The sequence below is a fragment of the Ceratotherium simum genome, chromosome 2 (genome assembly GCF_057802395.1).
Source record: "Ceratotherium simum simum isolate JZ-2026a chromosome 2, ASM5780239v1, whole genome shotgun sequence".
Taxonomy (NCBI): Eukaryota; Metazoa; Chordata; class Mammalia; order Perissodactyla; family Rhinocerotidae; genus Ceratotherium; species Ceratotherium simum.
The window spans coordinates 65,067,259-65,084,776 of NC_141901.1; the positions used below are offsets into that span (position 1 = coordinate 65,067,259).

General features: G+C 38.4%; 1 protein-coding gene across 6 annotated transcripts in view; it reads right to left on the reverse strand.

Annotated features, from left to right (window-relative positions):
* CDC14A (cell division cycle 14A) overlaps nucleotides 1-17,518 on the reverse strand; it is a 155,713-nt gene that overhangs the window by 128,041 nt on the left and 10,154 nt on the right. For all 6 annotated transcript variants that reach the window (XM_087446652.1, XM_087446627.1, XM_004420778.3 and 3 more), the window contains exon 3: nucleotides 7,841-7,916. In XM_087446652.1, the coding sequence (XP_087302778.1) occupies nucleotides 7,841-7,916 (76 nt within the window). The remainder of the gene's footprint in view (nucleotides 1-7,840; nucleotides 7,917-17,518) is intronic.

Sequence of the window (17,518 nt, forward strand, 5' to 3'; positions counted from 1 at the left end):
CTGCATAAAAATGTGACTGGTTTCATCCCTGGAAATGTTCTACATGGATCCTAAAACACTGTCCATCTGGTCAAGTAGCCTCAAAAGACATTTAAATTCTCTTAGGAACTCCAAATCTGCCATATGCCTTTTAAAAGCATGTTATAAAAAACACATTTCTCCAGATTCCTCAGAAAACTTTATTACAATTTGTAAATTTTTGCATTTCAGGTAATAACACCTTAGGAACAAGTTCCTTTAATGCTTCAGTAACTAAGCTGCTTTAAATGGCAATATTCCAGAGGTTCCAAACTCAGATGCTCTCAGGGGCCAAGAATTTGAAGTGGGTCAGTTGGCAAACTAGAAAAGCACGCCCTATCCAAAGCAGACCTAGCTCCAACCTGCTGTTCCCATGCAGGAATCTGGGCCCATAATCAGATACGGCAATATTTAAAAGAAGCCAGAAATCCAGAATTTTATGGAAATTTTCATAAATTGTAGATTGTTGACCATGAATTCAAAAATTTTAAACAGAATTCACGCCTAAAAATGTCCACATGTCTGTGGACTGAATGCAGCCCAAAGGCAACCGGTTTGCTGAATCTGGGTGCTGGGATACTGTGGCTGAAGAAAGTTCTGTTGATTCTATCAGCATGAATTGAGCAGCTGTTGTGTATCAAGCACAGTGCTGAGCAATGTGGTAACAAGGGGAGCAGAACCCCAGTCTCTAGCCTCCTAAGTGCTCACAACCTAATGAATATTTGATGCTAAACAAGGGGAAAATATCGGCCAATGCTTATTATAAACGGAAGAGAATAACTACCTAGAGATGCATTCACAGCACAGCAAGGACCAATGGAACGATCTTAATTACAGGTACAATAATCGTTTCATTTAACGAGGTAAAAAGTAGTAGATAAAAGATGGAATTTAGTATTGAATATCTATCAATTAACATAATCAAGCCTATAGAAATTTCCAGACCTGTATTGCTTACCTGAGTGAGAGTCAAAGTTTTACCCCTCTTAATGTAAATCATGACAAGTGTATAATATAGCATATAAATGTGTAATGATACTTGTAAACCAAAGTACAATGACTGATATGACAGAACAATACAAATTAAGATGAGGGTATTGACCTCAAACAGACATTTTCTATCTTGGAAAGACAAGCTATGTGACAGGCTGCACTCTAGTGGGATCACTCCTTCTGAGAAACGAGTTGCAGCAACTCAGAGAGAGAGAAAATGATGACACACTACACAAATCACAAATGGCCCAGGCTATCCTTGGATTATGGTGACACAAACAAATCATGCAATTGTTTGGCTTAAGTCAGGAGACCCCAAACTACCTAACCATTCAAGAACAAAAGGTGATGCAATTAAAGTGAAAGCAACAAAAAAAAACAAAAAATAAAAACAAAAGAATGGCCAATTTAAAAAAACAGATCTTTAAGCAGCCTTTCCGTAAAGTTGTTTGCCGTGCTTAAATGTAAAATCTTCAAGTCATTCAGTTAGAACAGCGTGTTTAATTAAGCTGTGTGAATCAGCCTGATTGAGCTAAGGAAGACATTAGTGCAGCCTGGATAATATGCTCTCTAATAAAAATAGCGCCCATGCACTTTTCTAAACAAGCAAGTTCTGCCAATGATGGTGGTCAGATTAAGTAGATTATAGCACAGGGACCATGGTGACCCAGGCATCATTCTCTTACAGGTGACTAGGCTAGCCCACTAATGGCCGCAGCAATCAGCGTCTCCATAGCAATCAGTAGTCATCTCATTGCAAAAGCGATAAAATGAACAGGTCTTCCTGTGAGCAGCCATGATGTCTACATGTTTTACCTCCAACTTTCCCAGGAAAGGGATATTCTTGAAAATTTTCTTTGGCTGTACAAAACAAAATATGGTTTACGTTTTTATTTACAGCTGAAATACAACAGATTGAATAGTTTCTTTAAAAAGAGAAACGTGTCTCTCTATGGTCCATTTCGTTTCAAATCCAATATGTTTCAATAATGAAATGACACATTTCATTAAAGGAGAAGTCAAAGTGTCAGAAAAAAGTTGCTCATAAAGATTATTTGATTGTGCTGATACTATAGTTGAAGGCATTTGGGGATTCTCTTCTTGCCTGAGGATTTCTGAATGGGCATAAGGGCTCTATGCGTTGCAAACTCCATGTATGCTCAGTCTCATGTGAATTAACACTGCTTTAGAAGCCCTGATACCTCTTTAAACTACATGAACTGTGTCCAGAATGTAGCTTGCTTTTTTTCCCCCCCAAAGCCCATGAACCTGAAACAGAAGATAAACTCATGAAGAAATCTTTGACGTGTTTTTGTAGTTATAAGAGGGTGGTCTGATCATTATATCAAAAGAGTTCTTGTGTACAACCACCTGATACTATGGCAGGTGCCTGGTTACCAGATAGGATTACTGCACTGATTCATTCAGCAACAAGGACACTCCCCGAGCCCCCACCACCTGCCAGGTACTCTCAGTCCTATAATACAATAGCCCATTTCACCATGCCCACCCTCCTTCTCCTCTCCCTTTACCCTGAAAGGGCTATGTGGGATGTTTTGTACATTTAAAATTACACTTCTGTCAATATTCTTTTAAACCTTTTTAAAATAGTCCTCAAGATTACTGTAATTGTCCTGTTGACTCATAAGAGCAGGTATTAAAAAAAAAAAATCACTGCCCTAGAAAATGTTCCCTTTTTTCAGTGACGCTCTTAGATTTTTTTTTTCCCGAAGCTAGGGTTTTATTTTTCTCTGAGGAAAAGTGAAATCAACAAGTAAAATTGTACTGACTATTTTAGGAAAAGCTGGTTCAATCATATTATGCTTATAAAATATCCAGATTATTGAATCAATAATTGAAAGATTTTCTTAACTGAGTAATTTTGAAGAAGGTATTCTGTTTTTTAAAACACCACTACTTTGTCCTTTGTTAGCACGGTCTTCTCTTTTAGAAGCCCTTATATCCTAGCCCAGTGTTCTTGGCATTGTCCATGCCAAGAATCCCTTTGAGAACCTGTTAAAAAGTTATGACATGGAAAATATTAAAGGAATGCAAATCAAAACTACAACGAGATATCACTTCATGCCTGTCAGAATGGCTATATAATTAGAAGAAATAACAAGTGTTGGGGAGAATGTGGAGAAAAGGGAGTGCTGGAGAGGATGTGGGGAAAAGGGAACCATCATACACTACTGGTGGGAATGTAAGCTCGTGCAGACACTATGGAAAACAGTATGAGAGTCCTCAAAAGAATTAAGAATAAAACTACCATATGATCCAGCTACTCCACTTGTTGGTAGTTATCCAAAGGACACGAAAACACTAATTCAAAAAGATATTTGCACCCCTATGTTCATTACAGCATTATTCACAATAGTCAAGACTTGGAAACAACCTAAGAGCCTATCAGTGGATGAACGCATAAAGAAGGCATGGTGTATATATACAATGGAATACTACTCAGCCATAAAAAAAAGATGAAATCTTGCCATTTGCAACAAGATGGATGGACCTTGAAGGTATTATGCTAAGCAGAATAAGTCAGATGAGAAAGCCAAATACCATACAATTTCACTCACATATGGAAGATAAAAACAACAACAAATAAACACATAGACACAGAGAACAGATTAGTGGTAACCAGAAGGAAAGGGGGCGGGGGGAGGGTGAAAGGGGTAAAAGGGCACAAGGATATGGTGACAGATGGTAATTAGTCTTTGGGTGGTGAACATGATGTAGTCTATACAGAAATCAAAATATAATAATGTACACCTGAAATTTATATAATGTTATAAACCAGTTACCTCAATAAAAAAATAAATAAAATGAAAAAAGTTATGAAGCCTCTCAGAAAAAAATGTAAATACACACAAAATTTTACATACAATTTCAGGGGGTTATGGATCTCTTGAAAGACTAGATTAATAATTCCTGGTCTAGCCTATCAATCATTGATGACATTTTATATTATATAACATACACAGTTTACAAATTGTTCTCACTCCAATAAATCTTCCTTCTTTTGACTGCTTCCCTCATTATGGTAACTATTGACCAGAAATAGCAAATGACAAACTATTACTGCATAACCCTTCGTACTTACACTTTTCAAAGTACAGTTTAAAATAACAGTTTTTTTGTTGGTGATGGTGGCTTCTGCTTTTAGTTTTTTAATCTAAGCAGATGTTTGACGGGTAATTTTTCATTCTAATCAACATAATTAAAACAAAGGTCACTGGGAATAGAATGCATACTGACACACACAGAAAAACAGCAATAAATCATCACCTTAAAGTATCGACTTGAAAAAATACCTTTTGATATATAATAAATAAGAAATTTGGGTTTGGAATAGAAGGTACTGCAAAACATTACCTATCTACGTAAGGTATCAAATAAAGCGGGAAAAATCATAAAAGCTTTCTTGGAAGAAATAAAAATTTCCAAAGTAGAAAATAAAACATGTCTGAAAGAATTAGGAATCCACAGAAGTATTCTAAAAAGTTGTTATTGGTTAAAATAGTTCCAAATTATTCAGAGAAGTAGAAGAGTTTGAGGACCAAGTAAACACCATCAGATTTGGTGTTAAGACGTCACTAGAGCAGTTTCAGTAGAATAAGGAAAGCCAAGTGAGATAGCAGACGATGAAGAAATCCGTGCGTAGAGGGGATGGGAACACCCTGAGGGCAGGCTATTCTGAAACCTCTAGAGACAAAAGGATAAAAGAGAACCTGGAAGGCAAGGGCATCATGATTAGGTCAACAGAAGTTTCTGTGCGTTTGGTGACCCTGTGCTGGGTCATTGGGGACACAAAATTATATGACATGTCTCCATCCTCGAGAAGCTCATAGTCTAGTGAGAATGACAGATGCAAACAGGTAATTATAATTCATCAATGACAGAGATCTGCACAGAGAATTATGGGAAAACAAGGGAGGCAGCTCCAATCTCATCCAGAAGGACAAGGAGACTTCCTAGAAGCTGTGGTGCCTGATGAAGGTCTCAAAGAATGAGGAGTTATCAAACCAGAGGAAAGGACATTCCACTCAGCCTGGGCGTCACAAGCAATTGTGTGGAGCAGTGGTGTGGTTCCGGGTAAAGTGCAAGGCTGGGAGTGGCAAGGGTACTGGAATCTTTGGTAAATCAGTAAATGAGTACATGAAATCATCCACAGGGAAGACGACAAGGGTGAAAGTTGTCAAGGCAAACAAGACAAAAGGCATGGATGCAAGGTGCCCAAAGGTCTTACCAAAACGAGTGACCACAGGGCTGCAGACAAGAGACATCAGCAGGGAGCCGATGGATTGTCAGAATAGGGAGAGTGAAGGTCTGGAGATTACATGAGGGTGAGAGAGACAGAACGTGGGAGGTGTGTAACAAGAAGGGTACATTCAAAGTCTGGGTCCCTGGGAGCGAAGCAGCTGGAGTGGCAGTGACAGTCACTACGTAAAAGAGGCAGGGGATCTCAAGGCCACTATGGGACAACAAGGTGAAGTCAGTCGGGGCAACGCTGTGAGCGAGCATGGGAAGATTATAAACCAGAGGCTGCAGCTACCACTGAAGGTGAAGAGAAGGAGCATGAATAATGTAGTCAAGAGCCGTGGAATCTAGCCCCGACTTTACCTTGCAGCCTTCAGCAAGTCACATGCCTCTCCTGGGCCTCTCTTTCTGCACCTATAAGATCAGGAGACTGGACTAAATGGTCATTTAGATTCCTAAAATTGTATTGGAAATGATAGCTATGAGGCTGAGAAGGTGTTCATAAACTTTGTTGAAGAACTGTCTTTATTGTGGTTCTGATCAGAGCACACAAATGTTAGTTATATTAGTAACTTTCTTCTGTATAGGACTTCCAAATGTACAAAGGTCTTTTTACATATATTTTCTAACATAATCCTAACCAACTCCCTGTGAGAGCTCTATAATCCCTATTTTATAACTGAAGAAAATGAAATTCCACAAGGCTGAAGCAATTGCAGCTTTGAATTGGTGAAGTCTTTTTCTCCTAATATAGAGATTCTACTTGGTATGCTTTATTGAGATAACCCATGACTTATTAACATTTGGGCTTGAAAATTCATTCCTTCAGCAAGTAACCAGGGTGCCCACTAATTGTACTAAAGCTAAAAATGTCATTCCAGGCATTCAACAGATTACCTGATCACTGAAATGAACCCAGAGGACTATCTGAATTTTATCAAACTTTCAAAATGTTAAAAGAAAGCTTTGCAAATGAAAATAAATCAAAACAAGTCCTTGTGTACATTTACCCATACTGTTCAGAATAGAATATAGTAGAAAAATAGTCTTAATTCAATCCACCTACTCTCATGTAATTGTTATAAGTACAACACAGAGTCAGACCAAAAATTTTTTCCTAATAATGATTCCTTTCTCTTCAATCACTCCAGATGGTAGACAGGTCTCAAATTGTTAATTATAATACCCAGTTCATACCGACTACATACTAACAGGACTAATCAAGAAAGCAAAGAAATTCCTAGGTCTAAAAAAGGAAGAAATGAACTTCAATTATTTATGAATTATCCTTTCCTTGTTAATTCATCCATTAAAAATCCATTTAATACTTTCACATTAAATTCTTTTTAGAATATTACTTGCTTCCTTGGTGATTACAAAAATTTCAACTTTATTTTCTAAGCTAGGGGCAGTAGCTTCTTTTCTGAAAAAATGTAGATTGGTTTAGTTACAGGAATTTACATACATCTTTTCAAGTCAGACAATATTTTACAATTAATTCCTTAAAAAGCTGATTGCAACAGATCTTATGTTATATGATCACTGACTAAAAAAAAATCTCTCTTTGGTATCATTCCATGACCATTTAGCATTTGGAGATCAATGGCAAAAATCTGTGAATTCATAAATACATAACATATTTTACAGAAAATTCTCTACCATAGACTTGTATTCCTAAATTCAACAAAAATCAATCAAATCTGAAGATGATCATTAAGTAGCTAATATGTACATGGTGCTATACTATGTCACACCAGTAACATTTTACCCAGCAGAAAGAATAAACTACCTGAGCATTATGATTTAGCGGTTATCCGTAAGAGTATGCTATGTAGTATTTCACCTTCCAAACAGAAACATTACATTTAAGATCCTCATTCAGAAAACGAGAAGAAAAAGATAAATATTTCTTTCTATATGATGAAATAAGTTTACCAAAACTAAGAGTAAATATCACTTTCCCTCATATACGCTTAGAATTTAAGAGGAAAAAAAAAGCCATATGTAAAATCAAAAATACAGATGAATACTGAAAGTATGACATGAATTCCGTCATCACAGGTAAAGTCCATGCTCTGTAACTGCTAGTTCATCAGCCTCACTTGTCAACTCTACAGAGATGGCATTTAAGAAATACACAAAAATTTCAACCTTGATCAGACAGAAAAAACTTGTGCTCCAGAGCGCCTGCTGTGCAATGATGAGCTCCTTCATCGCCTGGTGACAGTGTCTAGAAGCAGAACTGAAGCTTTCAGAAAAATCACTCTAGGAGGGAATTTGATAGACTCATTAACGACAACCTGAAAGGATCTGTGCTTTCTTTCTTGGATCACTATTCCAATGACTTCATTCAGCTCATATTTCAATGCATCCTGAAAAATGAAAGAGGTTAACATGTCCTTTGTGGGGTAATCAGGTGGATCAATTTCAATTTTTAGGTGAACTACTCACATAAATTTCCAAAGATCAAGATTACCTAACCAAATGGTGTGTGCGCAGCAATCCCACTAGTTAGACTTCACAGTTCAAATTTTTAATACCAAAATATAAACATCATCACAATACTCACTTTTAGTTTCTTGTTTAGTTTACAGCAGTATCTGTACACCATTGCCAAGTTCAGAGGTCCAAAATCTGCATAGAAACTGAGATTTTTAAAAAATGTAGTATTTAGTAAAAATATAATTTTCAGTAACATCAATGCTCATTTTTATTTTCATTGAAGTTGCAATGAAATTTCAATTGTCTTCAGGAACAAGGGTCAGTATATAACTGATTCTTAGTAACCCAAATAACTAATGGTTTCACCCTACTAATGCCCTCCAGTTACTATAACCAAACTCTTAACAGGGAACTAATTGGACAGTTTTGAGATCCACCTCCTTTTATCTCCCTGCCAGGACATTAAGTAAAAGGATTGAAAAGCAGGCAAAGAAAGAACCAACATGAACATAACACGTATGTGCCCTACGTTTCCTGGTTTTATTTCTTTATCACCTACTTAGTCATAAAGCTCATGTACTCTGGGTTCCAATTCCAACTATTCCACTCAAGCCCTGCTCTCAATTCTCAAGTATCTTAAGTCTAGTAGTCTTTTCTTTCAGTTTCATTCTCCCTGAACTTTCTGTATTATATGACACACTGGCTCGTCTCCCTCTCTCCACCCTCTTACGTCTCCAGGATACAGTCACCAGTCTGCAGATCATCCACTGTCATGAATTTAACTGATAACCCTAAGGAAAATATATGGCTCCTAACTTGAGACCCAACATCAGTCTTTTCCACCTTCAACTACTCACTGGACTTCACATCTACAGGTCCTTCCATCAGCAGAACTCAGAATGTCTAAACTCTCCCATCTTTCCTTCAAATCAGCCCTCCAGACTAAAAGCATTTTGCTTCTCCCAGTGACTCAGATATGAAACCTCCTACTCACAGTAGGGCAACACGTAAATATTAATTTAATTCTCATATAACAAATAGCTACTACTCTAAGTCATCCCTTCCTTTTCTATTCCTACTTTAGCAATAGAAGTCCAGATCCTCTTCATCCCACAACTTTAGTGTTTAAATTCTCTCTCTCCCCTACCCTGTATTCCACTCTAGAGATCAATCTTCATAAAATCTCACTTCTCACATATCCTCCACTATTCAAAAATGTTTAATGGCTCCTTACTTCCTTCAGAATAATTCCTTGGCCCAGCAATCAAAGCCCCACACATCACACCCATAGCTTCCAGGCTGACTTGATCGCCTCAGAGGTCCCATATGGAATCTTCATTCTAACAAACATGTCCATTCCTCATTCCAAAATACTCCATGCACATTCTTTTTTGTGTGTGTGTGAGGAAGATGGGCCCTGAGGTAACATCTGATGCCAATCCTCCTCCTTTATTTTTTTTTTTTTTTTGCTGAGGAAGACTGGCCCTGAGCTAACATCCATGCCCATCTTCCTCTACTTTATATGGGATGCCACCACAGCACGGCCTGACAAGCAGTGCATCAGTGCAAGCCTGGTATCCGAACCTGCGAACCCCAGGCTGCCGCAGCAGAGCGTACGCACTTAACTGCTTGTGCCACCGGGCCAGCCCCTCCATGCACATTCTTTTTTTTTTTTTTTTGCAAGGAAGATCAGCCCTGAGCTAACATCCATGCCAATCCTCCTCTTTTTGCTGAGGAAGACCGGCCCTGAGCTAACATCTATTGCCAATCCTCCTCCTTTTTTTCCCTTTTTCTCCCCAAAGCTCCAGTGGATAGTTGTGTGTCATAGTTGCACATCCTTCTTGTTGCTGTATGTGGGACGCCACCTCAGCATGGCCAGACAAACGGTGCATCAGTGCGCGCCCGGGATCCCAACCCAGGCCGCCGGTAGCAGAGCGCGCACACTTAACCGCTAAGCCACGGGGCTGGCCCCTCCATGCACCTTCTTAATCTAACCCTCTGTTCACATTGGTCTCCTTGCCTGGAGTGCCCTCCTTTTCTCTTTCTACTACCCTCTAGCTTCCTCAAAATCCAGTTCAAATCCTACCTTCTCCATAAAGTTTTTCCAATCACCCTTAGGGAACGCTAACTACTCTTCTCTCAAAGTTCCCAAAACTTACCATCTGAGACACTCTTTTGGCCCACTACACATAATATCACATACTGTGAATATCTTTTTAAGTATAGATACTACCTGCCCAACTACAGTATAAGCCTCTCACTCAGGGACTATATCTTATACCTTACATGCTTAGTAGAATGTCCTGCTCATAATATCAAACTTCAACAAATGAGTTTTTATTATGAATATTTTGCTCATTAATGCTCAAATTCAATTTAGCCTAGCCCATAAATTTACTAAATATCAACAAGTTTCCCAAAAAACCATCCTCAAAAGACCCTTATTTTGAGGTACTAATTTGATTTAATTTTTTCTGCCACCAAATTACACTATCATAGATAAATCATTACACTACATAAAATCTGCCAATAACCACCTGTCTTAGTAAAGAATACTAAACTTGTATATTTTATCTACGTTAAGTAAATTGGTAATATTTTGGAACTTATATTCCAGGTAACACCAAATTAGCTGTCCCTGTACACAGGCTTCAGGAGAGTAAGAACAGAGTTGCCAAGAAAGGAAACTTGCAATGATTTGAAATAAAAAGTTCTTGAGGGGCTAGCCCCATAGTGTAGTGGTTAGGTTCGGCACACTCCACTTCAGCAGCCCAGGTTCACGGGTTCTGATCCTGGGCACGGACTTACACCACTCATTGGCCATGGTGTGGCAGTGACCCACATACAAAATAGAGGATGACTGGCATAGATGTTAGCTCAGGGCTAATCTTTCTCAAGCAAAAAACAAAGTGGGGAGGATTGGCAACAGATGTTAGCACAGGGCAAATCTTCCTCAGCGAAAAAAAAAGTTCTTGATTTATTTCTAAAGTTCCCAGTGAGGTAATACACTCTAAGTATAAACAAAATACCCATGAATCCAAAATGAATCATGCCTATGACACCTAATTACTGACCAGTCCAAGACCTGTCAACAAGAATCCCTTCAAAAGAACCAAAATGAAAACAGTATAAAGTAAGCACCTACGAGCATTGATTAAGGCAGCCCTTTCTATCACACAGATTTCCTTGTCCTTGGGTTATTAGAAGCAACACTCGACTTATACACCTTGTTTTTTCCTACTTGAACATGAATACTGACACATAGAATTTTAAGGTAAATCTAGAATTTTTAGTTATGGTTATTTCAGCTCTTTAAACTCACTTTGAACAAATTTCTGGAAAGCAGAAAGAATTCAGGTCACCTAATTCCAGTTTCACACTAACCAGTACAAGCCAACTTCAATTTCGAACTCAAAGGTGTACGGTTTCTAACAATACAGTCAGCTTAGCCACGTGCACTTTTGGAAGCAATATCGTTAATAAACACACCTATTTCACCAAACATCAGGAAAATAAATTGGTGTACTCCAATGACACAGGAAAAAGTAAACAAATACAGACCTCGTCCTTAAGGTGATCTGCATTCTCCAACATGGTGGCCACTAGCCACATATGGCTATTTCAATTTAATTAAAGTCAAGTAAATTAAAATTCAGTTCTCCCATCATATTAGCCCATTTCAAGTGTTTAAAAGCCACATGAGACTAATGGCTACCAAATTAGACAATGCAAATATAGAACACTTCTATCACTACAGAAAATGTTTTGTGCTGATGGACAACACTGATCAAGATTAAAAAATAAAATAAGAACAAAAATAACTATAAAACATTAGAGAAACTGCCAAGTACCATAAGTAAGATATAGATGAAATGTTTAAAGACAATGTTCTTCCCCTTCAGGGGCCCACGTTTCCCAACAGTGAGATTAGACCCCCGTAATTTTTGTCCCTTTTTTGTTCAAGAGGGTCATATTTCCAAAAAGCCAGTTTGGAACCTAGAACAGGGGAGGATAGAACAATAGAAAAGGATCTAGTCCCACTCTCCTTTATTGTCCCTCAAAGAGACAGATTGCTATAAGAGCATCAGATAGCTACTATAAAGAAGGTATACCTATAATTGGCCAGTGCCCCAGGTTAAGGGTAGGAGAAAACCAAGCAATCTTAACCCAGAGGGTTTCCCACCTCACAATATCTTGAAGCTCAATGGGCCAGCTTTCATAGCCTATAAAAGGAGAGATGAGCTCTAAGAAATTCAGCCAGAAATTTTGCATAGCCAACAGCAATTTAGAACAGGTCTTCAAAAGTCAGAATTCTCACAAATATAGAGCCAACAAACTCTATCTTAAGGTCATTTTATATATCCTTTCCTTACAATTCTTACAGTTCCAAGAATATATCTATGTATTTATAATAATATAGTTTTACAAATATATATAGTTTTCTAACTAGCTAAATACATTTCTGAAAATGTCAAGATCACTGAAAAAAAATGGTCATAGTTGCTCATACTAGGCTGGGTTATCACTAACTTTGGTATAATAAAATGCCACAAATAAAGAAGACACCTTCCAACAGCATGCTTCTTTGTAAGATTCTTCCTCATCAGAGGTGGGAGAAAATGGAAACACATTTATAAGCCAGACCATTAGCTAGAGGGAAATATTAAAATAAAAAATCAATTGAAATAAGTCAGATGTGCTAGAAAGTATAAAATATGTACTTGGGCAACTTGGAAACAAGGCAAGAGAACGAAAGAATTGGGCTTACGGTAGAAGAGAAGAAATGGAAAGTCATCAACCTGGGGACAGTGAAAAGAGAAGGAGAAATGGCAGAGAAAAGCTTTATAGAGACACAGTAAAGAAACCTGAGGGCTGACTGGGCTCCAAAGCCTGAAGTTAATGACACTGGGTAGTGTCCTCTCCATTCTGGCAATTCCCAGGAAGAGGGCTGCAGAGCCACAGCCAAGCAAGGGCCCTCTCTTTTTCTTGGGTGGAGGAGGAAAGGTTTTATTTGGGCAGGGAAAACCATGGATATATTATTTTATTATTTCAGAATACCCTGAGCTTCCCCTCCAAATGAATGAATGAAGGAACGAATGAATGACTCTCCCTTATCTATTTGTAAATTTCCCCTTGTAAGGTTCGCAAATTATGGGTCAATAACTAGAATGAAACTCATAAATTATTAAGTGAAAATCAGTCAATCTGTCTTTTATTCAGTAAGAGTAAATAGCTAAAATCAAATTTTTTCCTGTTTTGACAGGAAAGAATAGAACTGGAGTCTGCAAGTGGGGAGGGGAGTGCAGGGAGGGTCATCTCTTGCTGAAGAGGACAAAGAAATGGGAGCCACAGGGTCACAGACTACCTACAGGGTCACCCACTACCCACGGGGTCACCCACTACCCACAGAGTCATCCACTACCCACAGTACTGGTCCTACAGATTTGAAGGAAAATAGAAGTTTAACCTAGACCTCTTTGTTATAGCCAACATGTCTAGCTCTTCTCACAAGATTTATGAAGTTTACGATGTATTATTATTTTGTGTTTGCTTTTTCTAACAAACTCTAATTTACATGGGTCCATTCCCAGAGGAAGCATTGTTGAAGGCACTATTGTACCTTATTCTACTTATTAGAAGTTTCTTTTGAAAATTTTCAACTCTCAGCAAAAAGATAAGCTATAGTCCAAGTAATACTCATTCATTCAACAAAACTTATGACCACCTATGCTGAGCAAGGCACTACAAGTTAGCATATTAATCAGAGTGCTGACAATACAAAAAAAATAGGATAAAAAAACTCTATAAGATCATTATAAGGTATACCAACTCTTCAATGTTTTGTCAGTACTGCTGACACTTTTGTCTATTTATTCACTCACTCATTCAAATATTTAGTGAAAGCCTGCTGACCACTAGTCCCTACCCACAAGGAGCTTACCACCTAAGAAGAAGACAAGTAAACATATTATCACAGTGCGATAAATGCTAAGATAGCAGTATCCCCGAAAGCACACAAAGAGACTGTGTGTGTGTGTGTGCAAAATTTTGGTGAAATTAATCAGTACAGCCCTCTAGGCTACACACAGCATCTAACATTTTCCCTATTACTGGAATACTATCAGCACCCCTCCAGTCAGATGATCAAGTTCCTATACATGGTTGAAACTCATAATGATCAAATTTCAAAAAGGCCTCAATTGCTAAGCAAACACTAACCTAAGATCAAAGTACAAGTCCGAGTTTTTGCTCAAGCCCTTAGAGCATAACAAACCAGTCACATTGATGTCAACTTCCTAGGGAAGAGGGGCTGCACATCTAAGAAGCCTCCCAGCTCCACATCAGTTACATAGTGTCTGATGGAAAACTAAAGACCATAGTGAAGCAAGGGGTTCTAGTCCCAACTAGATCACTCCATGTCCCTGGGCTGATGTCTTAGCCTCTCTGGAACTCCACGTCCTCTCTATCAAATGAAGCTGCTAGGCCACTACGGAAAACAGTATGGAGATTTCTCAAAAAATTAAAAATAGAAGTACCATATGACCCAGTTATCCCACTACTGGGTATTTATCCAAAGAGCTTGAAATCAACAATTCAAAGAGACTTATGCACCCCTATGTTCATTGCAGCATTATTCACTATAGCCGAGATATGGAAGCAACCCAAGTGCCCATCAACTGATGAATGGACAAAGAAGACATGGTATACATATACAATGGAATACTACACAGCCATAAAAAAAGACAAAATCGTCCCATTTGCAACAACATAGATGGACCTCGAGGATATTATGTTAAGCAAAATAAGCCAGACAGGGAAAGACAAACAATGCATGATTTCACTCATATGTGGAAGATAAACAAACACATGAACAAAGGGAACAGATTAGTGGTTACCAGAGGGGAAGGGGATTGGGGGGGTGGGCATAAGGGGTAAAGGGGCACATATGTACGGTGACCGACAAATAATAATGTACAACTGAAATTTCACAATGTTATAAACTATTATGACCTTAATAAAATAACAAAAAAATAAAAAATAATTTAAAAATGAAGCTGCTGCATTAGATGGCATCTAAAGTTCTTTCCAGCCTATTATATTATATTATAATATCATATCACATTTCTAGCCATATATATATTATCGACTATTATATATATTATACAGCATGGTCTAGGAAGTCAAGGACTCTAGTTATCCATATTGGACAAACCCATTCAATAGTTCAAACGTTTCTCAAGGACGACTCACACTATTTGATGCACTCTGCCCTCTCAATGCGTTGGGTCTGGGTACAGAGGCATTTCCCTCAGAGTGTCTCCTTGGGGAAGGGGAAGAACCTCACAGCTTTCTCCCTGAAATTCACTATGCTTTGTACACAGCTGGAGAACAAACCCACAATCCAGAAAGCAGCTTCCTAAGGTAGGAAGCTTGACATCTATTGACTACTGTTTACTTACTTGCATAAAGTTTGACATTTGTTGAGACCACAAAGGAAGGAGAGAACCCCAATATCAACTCCCACTCCTGTCCTTTGGTACATTATCTAGGTTTTTAGAAAAGTCCAGGAACACCACACTGGGAGTATGAGGAACCCTTCTCCACTTAGTACCTTCTTAACCTGGGGCACATAGCAGGGCCACTTAGGCCTCAGCTGCTGCTACTGTAAAATGGGTTAGTGTTGCCACTTTGCCTTAAAACCAAACGACAGACTAGATGGTTCAAGGACTCTCCCAGCATTAGGGTCTGTAATTCTGTGACTTCCCTCCTTGGAGCAAGTCAATTAACGAAAACCCCCTCTGAGACTCAGATTAATGAAAACAAAAGGAGACTTCTTCAGGAATGCATTGGTAAGATTAAAATTCACTCCCACAGAAACATTCTCAAGTGTTGTCAATTAACCCCTTTACTCAATGGCAGGTATTAAAACTCCAGCCAAGATATTCCTTTTAATTTCTGCCTCAGGCCTCTATCACATTACCCTCCCTGGCCTAGTTAACATCTACTTATCCTTTAGGCCTCAGCTCCAGCCACACTTCCTCAGGGAAGTCTTCACACACTTCACACATACACCCCCATACCCCCACCACAACCCCCGCAGGCTAGGCTCCATTGTTACGTGCTTCCAAAGAAGTGTAGGTCTTTTCTTCAAGCACTGACAAATAATCTGATGTCTGAATATTTGATTAATATCCTCCCTACACCCACTGGACTATAAGCTCCATGAGAACAGGGCTGGATTAAAATTTGCTCACAATTGTATCCCTAGCACCCAGCACAGAGATGACTGAGTAAATGAAAGAAAGATTGAGACGTGGTTGGTTCATCTGCAAAAATACTGCCTTCTTCCATTTAATCCTTCTAAACTATACACCAGGTTAAACGTGCGGAGAGCAATCAGATATCATCACATTTTACTAGATTTGGGTACAAAATAAGACTAAATTGACAAAAATGACCTAAGAAGGAAGGGACAGTGAGAGGGATGGAGAACGGTGAGATCATCTACCTCTCTAGGGCAGGGAAAGGTTAGGAGCACTCCATCCCTGTCTCCCCTACAGCCTGCATCTTTATTACTGGCTTGCTCCAAATGTGGCCTGCTCCAGAAGGAACCCTCAATCTAAAAAGACTCATCTCAACTACACATTACCCCAACTCCTTTTTTCTTAGGTGCCCCTTCAATTCTGTCTCAGAGTTTTGACAAGTTAAAATCATCCTAAACCTTTAAAATCATCCATTACTTTTGGGTTTTCTAGAATCTCCTATAGGGTACGTGGAACAAAGCACATTTGACACTAGTGAGAGGGTCTGGCAGAACAGAAATTATTTTACAAGCCCACCATTCACAGCTTCCTAGAAGAGACCTCTTTAAACATTTCTCTTTATCTCACACAGAAAAAAATAAAATGTTTTTAACATTTCAGATTGGCTCGGCGGTGGACAATCAACAATTTGACTCCCAGGACTAATGTAAATGCTATATTAATTCCACACTCTCAAAAGGAAGAGAAATGTATAGAATAGAAATCAGTTAAACAAGGATTCCCAATTCAGAAATCTCAATCCGGAATATAAGTGAAAATCACAAGTAAGCCAAAAAACAAAATCATATTGTTTCTTCTAAAGCCTGCCATGAAACCCACTCCCTTTCCTTATGTTGCTAAGAGAGTTTCAGTCTCACTCAGAGTCTATTTAGTCTTGTTTTGTACCAAAGGCTAATAAAATGTGACATCTGGTTTCTAAGCCCATAGTATATTAGACTCATCAGACAGATCATAGGGAGGAGGCAGCTCTTAGGGGCTGTACGTTGACAGTAATGTCAAAAGCTAACCCGACCATAAGCAGCACCTAGAAACTACTCAACTCATAGTAGTTAGTCGTCAGTAAAAACTGAATAAATTAAAACCACTAAAAGACACAAGATGTTGAGCAAACAGGCACCATCTGCTATATAAGCAGAGAGCCCTTTATTCTTTAGGAGTCCCTAAAACTACCCCTGAATTACAGTGAAACTATACAACTAAAGTATTCATAATAATAGAGTCTGAGTGTTACAGAAAAAAAGCAAATCATAATCAGTAAATTCTTTAAAAAGGCAGAAATGTAGATTCATTTTAGAAAGATTTCCATAAATTATAAAACTGCTTTGATATTTCAAGATGTGATTTTCCAACTCATTGTAGAAGCTGCCTCACTGAAATGGCACCTTCCCAGAAAAAACTAGATAAACGCATTACTAGAGTATATCCATCAAGGAAAGCAAATATGAAACAAGCCATCTTTTCTGAGTCTCAAAAGAAAATTA